The following is a 7,262-nucleotide window of genomic DNA, read 5'->3' on the forward strand; positions in this document are numbered from 1 at the left end:
CTAATGTTTGTATAAATCTTTAATTAATAAACTGATTTGAAAAGAGTTTTGCACAAGGACTTTTTAAGCATGACTTATGATATATATATATATATATATATATATATATATATATATATATATATATATATGAATGTATAATTGGTTTAATGGGTAATATCTAGATATTACATTACATTTCATCTATATTAAACAAGTCAAGTTGAATAATAATTTATTTTATGTCAGGTTTTTTGTCGGGGACAGTACACTTCAGTAATTCATATATGTACAATGTTCCAGGAACATGAAACATCCAATAAAAAATAACACATAATAATAACTAATTTAATAATTGATAAAATCCAATAGTTTTTAGAGATGATATAATAATCCAAACTGTCAATTATATAATTTATAAACATTAATTATACGTTATTTGTTAAGTTATATGTCACATTAAGTCACATATTATCAAAAGCTTTATAAATTATGCAAATTTGCATTTAGTGCTATATATATATATATATATATATATATATATATATATATATATATATATATATATATATATATATATATATATATTAGATTTAGAAGTTTTATAAACTATACATTTTCTGATATTTTCAATGATTGATATAACTTAGTTTTAGAAACATAATTTGTTTGCATAATAGCAGATATCTTTTGTTTTCTTATATTTATATGACATTTAATGATATTTATCAGAAGTATATTTATTTTAAAATATGTGAAAATGTTGCTGGTGCACAGGAGAAATCAGGTAGGTATCTGTATAACATCATAAAGCATGTATCATATCGTCTTGAAACTTTAAACCATATTGTTATGCATTAAAGATGGATAAAAGTAGTCCATTAAATGTATTTCAGAAAACTTCATGGTGCTCAGAATCCTTGCACTCCTGAGGAATAAAGCGAATCAGAGAGTCATGAGATGATAAATCCCAGCGAGAGTGAGTGGGGCGTATCCCATGATTCCCGGGACTCAGACCGGTCTGTCCTGTTTCTCCAGGTTGTCATGGCGATTGAAGAATGTTCAGAATGTGTGGCAGTTCCTGCGCTCAGCTGCTCGAGTTTCTCTGGAACGCTTCACACATGCTTCAGATGATTTATGATTGATGAATAACTTCCTCTATGCTTATCCAACATCATTCATTTCATCATGTCAAAACACACTACAGATGGGAAGTTCACACTAAAATAAACATTCTTTCACAATTTATTCAGCCTCAAGTTGTTAAAAACCTGTGTGTTTTTCTGTTGAACACAAAAGAAGATATTTTGAAGAATGTTTGGAACCAAACAGTTGATAGCCATTGACTTCCATAGTATTAGTATTTTTTTCCCCATGTCAGCTGATTGGTCTGTAAATATATTCTGACAGGTTTGGAACAAGAATTTTTGGGAAACCTCCCAAATCATAATATTTTTGTCATATTTAAAACTTTCGATAATATAATGCGTAATATATACCTCAACAAACCTTTAAAATGTAAACTTCATAAACATTATATAATTTATATAGCACTAAATAGAAATAATAATAATATATGCATAAATAATCAAAAACAATATATTTTAGACATAATATAATCATTCACTATTTAAAAAGTTACATAATTTATTTATATTTATATTTTAAGCATGAATTAATTGTATAAATTAAAATACTTTGCTACTTATAACAAGAATTATATTATTCAGAAATTATATTAAATAAATTATACACAAATATTATAATTTATTCAATATATAAAATTTTATAAAACTTATAATTGTGCCCCCCCCCCCCCCCAATTTACATAAACAAATACATATAAATGATTCCCATCAGTTTTCAGATATCATTAGAGATGTGATGTGATTAAAATGTTTGTGACGTTTCAGGAGAGATATGTCAGAATTCCCCTGTGCTGCTGTGCTGTATATACAGTACACTGTTGGACATTGTAAGTCAACTATTTTCGGAATGTCTGCATTAAATGTTAGAAATATCCATTAGTGTTAATTTTGTGACCTGAGAACTCACGGAGATTCTAGAATGAATGTGTTGTCATGGTTACTCCTCTGTGATGTCATAGCAGACACTGGACTCAGATCAGACTCAGATCAGACGCTGCTGGACTGACAGATATGATGGAGATGCAGAGGGGAACAGGGACAAAGCAGACTCGGGTAAGAACCTCATTTACAGTCAGTGTTTCTCCTCTTGGTTTGAGTTAGTAACTCCTCATGTGTTCATACACTGACCAGGCTTTGGTGGAGATGCGACACTCGGTCATGGCTCCAGAGTCGGCTCCTAACGCTCCTCCTGAGTGTCTCCAGACGTCTCCGGACACCAGCAGAAACTCTCTGAGACCCTTCTACACGGCTCAGAAACCTGCGTGTGGCTTCAGCTTCTCCTGGCACACGGACCACAGACGCAAACACAACGACCTGCAGACCTGCAACCCGGTGATGTGGAGGAGCCAGTGTGTGTCCAAACCACAATAAACCTGCACTCAACCACCACACGCTATCTGTGTCCCTTCACTCTTATTTATATGGTTATACATATAAGATTAAAACCAAAACATGACCATCAGATTGTATTCTGTAAACATTTTATAAGATTGTTACACAAAAACATCAATGCAATGTTTGGAGAAACAATATTGGATAGATAGATAGATAGATAGATAGATAGATAGATAGATAGATAGATAGATAGATAGATAGATAGATAGATAGATAGATAGATAGATAGAAACAGACATACAGATAGAGACAGACAGATGGACAGACAGACAGATAGATAGATAGATAGATAGATAGATAGATAGATAGATAGATAGATAGATAGATAGATAGATAGATAGATAGATAGATAGATAGAAACAGACACAGATAGAGACAGACAGATGGACAGACAGACAGATAGAGAGATAGAGATACAGACAGATAGAGAGATAGACAGACAGACAGATAGATAGATAGATAGACAGACAGACAGACAAACAGACAGACAGACAGATATAGACAGACAGAGTAAGACAGACGGATATAGACAGACAGAGTAAGACAGACAGACAGATAGATAGATAGATAGATAGATAGATAGATAGATAGATAGATAGATAGATAGATAGACAGATAGATAAAGTCAAGAGTCAGGTTAATGTCCTGTCTGACTGACCGGCAGAGGTCATGATCTCAGGTCAGTGGGGCAAGCTGACACAATGTATTTAGGATTCCCTGTAATCAGGAGGTAATTCTCTGTATTTTCCAGAGCGGAAAAGAACAGCGGGGAGTGACGTCAGTGGTAATTGGACGGGACACCCTCACACTCGCCCTGTCCTGTCCTGCACGCTGAGCCCAGCCCGTGTTTCAGTGTGTGTTTGCATGGGGAAGCAGTGAGCGGTCTCTCCTGAAGCTCCGGCACTGCAGAGGCATCATGGGAAACTCGCACGGCATGTCAGTGAAGGAGCTGAGTGCCTGTCATTCCCATCAGTGGTACCGCAAGTTCATGACCGAGTGTCCGTCCGGTCAGCTCACCTTCTACGAGTTCAAGAAGTTCTTCGGTCTGAAGAATCTGTCCGAAAAATCCAACGAATACGTCAAGACCATGTTCAAGACCTTCGACATTAACGACGTAAGACAATCTGTTATGATCTACTACATGTTAATATTATCCTTGTGTTTATTAATTTTAATATTATTTAGAATAACTTCATAATTAATATTCATTAATGAGATCACTCTTGTTTTGTTTATTTTTACCCTCAGCTGTTATTATAAATAAAGATTTAGAGATTTTAAAATACTTAAATATTTCACTTTAAGTAGTTTTGTGTCAAAGTCATTCAATATTTGAGCAGAAGTTGCAGAAAGGTGATTGTTAAGACAAATCTGTATTGTTATCAGGTGAATTGTAATCAGTCCTCATGAATTTAGGACATTATATTAAGCATAAACCTGATTCTTCAGTGCACCTCAAACATAACATAGATAACATAGATGCATAACATAGATGCAGGGTTGAACTCATGAACTCACTGGCCAGCGTTCGTCTCACATCTCTCCTGCTTTGGTTCAGCTGAGGATTGTGGGTAGGGAGATCTGTGTTAATACAGTATATACTCAGATCGAACAGCAAGGTCAGAGATCTTCACTAAGAGCCATCAGAGCTTGTAATCTGGTTAACTCAGGAGTTTTTATACACTGACCGCTCTACTTTATTTCTGATCATGGCTTTCATTAACGTCACGACACTTTCCATGGAAAATACAAGAGCATCTACAATATCGGCATCATAGATTAATATCTGTGTTTTGATTTTAAATTGAAAATGAAGTCAGATTGTTTGTACAAAAACTAAATAAATACATAAAATACGTAGGCAATGTGTTGAATATTGTTGACTATTGTCTTAACCTGCTAACTGTTAGCATCCTGCTATGCTTCATGCTCTTTCCCCTCATCACCTTCTTTAGCATAAATCATATTTAATTAGATATCATTCGAATGCTTAAACTCAAAATGAATCTTGTGAAAGTTAACATTATATTACAATGGAAAGTCACTGTAAATCATTTAAGCATGTGTCAAGAGTCATATTACTACAATATTTTATAATCAAAAAGTTTCCTAGTCTTAACAAAACACTTACTCTTTGAAAGTCTGAGTTTGAAGGTGCCATATTTGGTGATATTTTGTAATATAAATAAATGTATAAAGCTGTGACAGGAAAATGCATCCCTTTTATAGCACATAAACTAAATCTCAAAGGATTTTGATAATTTTTGTAAAAACAGCTTCAAATTTGGAACATAACTTCACTAGACGTGTGACAGATTTTTTATTGAAAATGGTTTATTCCAAAATATTTCACAAAATACTTCTTTTTTTATAAAATAATTGTTTTGTACGGTTTTGTATGGTATAGTTAATTTTAATATGGAATTTACAGAAGACATTCTGTGTGGCAATAGTTTATATTCCAAAAAATCTTTCATGAAGTTCAAGAATCATTGGATGACACTAAAGACTATATTTAAGTCTAATTACCCCCCATCCCAAAAAACAATTGTCATTTTAAATCTTTACCAATCTTTGCCACAGTCCTTCAAACCATTAATTTTACAAATTTATTGGCAAGAACTTTTAAATAATCTCAGAATAATATGTTTTCATTCCTACACACATTTATCTGTTACACTGAATGACGATGTTGCATTATTTCAACCGGATTTTGTCATTTTATTTTCACAAGAATTATTCAAAGCCTTAAACTTTAAAAGACACTTTACTTGAATTCAAGTAAATGAAGAGGACACTAGAAACAGAGCATCACTGTTGCCAGTATTATAATGTGATATGTTTTATAATGTCATCAGGACGGCTGCATTGATTTCATGGAGTACGTGGCCGCTCTGAGTCTGGTTCTGAAGGGTGGTGTTCAGCAGAAGCTGCGCTGGTACTTCAAGCTGTTCGACGTGGACGGCAGCGGATGCATCGACCGCGAGGAGCTGCTGCTCATCTTCAAGGTATATCTGATGACTTCAGAGGCGTCTGAGTTTCTCTTTAGTGTCTCCTGCTGGAGTCACTGAATCCACACTAAACTGTGTAGGCTATAGCTCACCCAAAAATTAAAACTATTTAAACTATCAAAATATCTTCTTACAGGTTTGGTCAGAAATTATGACCTGAAGGAGGAGTTTAATTTTTGGGTGAACTGTCTCTTTAAACAGTGGCTCATTTGTTTTTCTTTAACGCCACCTGCTGGTGAGACTTATTCCTACAGAACTCACTTTTGTCTTTTGTTGTTGATGTTTTTCGGCTCCAGGCCATTGAAGCCATTAACGGAGTAGAGCAGGAGTTTTCCGCTGAGGAACTGACAGACATGGTGTTCAACAAGATTGATGTTAACGGAGACGGTAATCTGTCTATGTATGCTACTTAAATATTTAAATGAAGTGATGTGATTTACATATGTATATGTGTGTGTGTGTGTTCAGGCGAGCTGTCTCTGGACGAGTTCATCGAGGGCATCCAGGCGGACGAGGTTCTGTCGGTGATGCTGACCCAGAGTCTGGATCTGACTCATATTGTCAGTAATATCTACACAGACATGGGCTCTGAGCAGCAGCTCAACTGACCCCAGACCAGCCTGAGATCAGGTGCCAAACCAGAGGACGATCACCAGCGTAAATCAACTCTAAAGCTGCTGATTCAGCATTAAACCCTCAACACATCAGATACTGATAGCATTAATTGTGTACACCTGCATTTCAAAAACCTGATTATTTCCTGTAATCACAGAATAACTGAGACTAGAGCAAACGCTTTATTTAAGTGCACTTATGCATGTTTTATTAATGACATTAAAACCTGAGGTTTGAACAAAACCTGTAAAATGCAGTATTTCTTCAACCCTGTGTTGCATGTCAGGCAAATAATGTGTCTTGCAAGAACTTGCTTTTAATATTATTCCGTATTATTATTGTAGATATGAAATTTTGTAGTGTGCAGTTGTGATGTTGGATAAAAACTTGAAACGTGAACTTGCTTGGTAAATTGAATTTCAAACGAGGAACATAAATCACTCAGATTTCATTAAAATATCTGTTTTTGTTTCAAAGATGAACGCTAGTCTTAAAGAGTTTGGAGCAAGGTGAGGGTGAATCCCAGCTAACAGATTTTCAAGTTTCCCTGAACATTATTTTGTTAAGGTTTGTTTTTGGTTATCCAGGAAAGTTAACTGTGAAGGGTATCTGACGATTTAAGATTCGATCAAGAGCATGGTTGAAACACAAGGAGCCGGATCCCACAGAAAGGCTCTACCTGGGTTTCTAGTGCAAGTCAGTTTGAAGCAAACCTAACCAACCAACTCTTTCACAGAAACACTTTCAACATTAACACAGAGGAACACACTGATCATAACCACTCAGGAAGCAGATGGTCAATCGTGGGGCAAGTAGTCTAGATTAATGTTCAAAGAGATGCACAGTATGATCATCACATGTAAATCCAGGATAGTAATCAGGATCACAAGCTCTTTGGATTGACTTCCCCCCGACCCAGAGGAGAGTACCAGACTGATAGACCTTTAAACCTCACTGGTCTTCACAGAACATATCCTTACATCCACAGATTGGCACCGAAACTGCCTTTCCATGTATGTATGCACCTAAATGACGCTAAAAGGACTCCATATTATGTATGTAACCCACACATTTGACTATCATGTTCTAATCGCTAGCCTATTGTTTATGTATT

General features: G+C 35.2%; 1 protein-coding gene across 2 annotated transcripts; it reads left to right on the top strand.

The window, feature by feature from the left end:
• Nucleotides 1-1,823: 1,823 nt before the first annotated feature.
• On the top strand, nucleotides 1,824-6,547 carry LOC127943117 (guanylyl cyclase-activating protein 1-like). Of its 2 annotated transcripts, XM_052539311.1 has the most exons (7): nucleotides 1,824-1,954; nucleotides 2,087-2,180; nucleotides 2,259-2,476; nucleotides 3,274-3,636; nucleotides 5,381-5,530; nucleotides 5,830-5,920; nucleotides 6,002-6,547. In XM_052539311.1, exons 4-7 carry the CDS (start codon nucleotides 3,439-3,441, stop codon nucleotides 6,139-6,141), a joined length of 579 nt encoding a protein of 192 aa, XP_052395271.1. In that variant the 5' UTR covers nucleotides 1,824-1,954; nucleotides 2,087-2,180; nucleotides 2,259-2,476; nucleotides 3,274-3,438; the 3' UTR covers nucleotides 6,142-6,547. The 2 variants fall into 2 exon arrangements, with proteins under 2 accessions (XP_052395271.1, XP_052395269.1); XM_052539309.1 differs by having other exon boundaries at nucleotides 1,845-2,180.
• The last annotated feature ends 715 nt before the right edge of the window (nucleotides 6,548-7,262 follow it).

This window comes from Carassius gibelio, chromosome A22, assembly GCF_023724105.1.
Source record: "Carassius gibelio isolate Cgi1373 ecotype wild population from Czech Republic chromosome A22, carGib1.2-hapl.c, whole genome shotgun sequence".
Taxonomy (NCBI): domain Eukaryota; kingdom Metazoa; phylum Chordata; class Actinopteri; order Cypriniformes; family Cyprinidae; genus Carassius; species Carassius gibelio.

Excerpts from the sequence above, each read along its gene's own strand:
- LOC127943117 (XM_052539311.1), top strand. The coding sequence starts at position 3,439 with ATGGGAAACTCGCACGGCATGTCAGTGAAGGAGCTGAGTGCCTGTCAT. Across the intron at positions 3,637-5,380 it reads AGACCTTCGACATTAACGAC|GACGGCTGCATTGATTTCAT; the intron begins GTAAGACAATCT and ends TAATGTCATCAG. Across the intron at positions 5,921-6,001 it reads GATTGATGTTAACGGAGACG|GCGAGCTGTCTCTGGACGAG; the intron begins GTAATCTGTCTA and ends GTGTGTGTTCAG.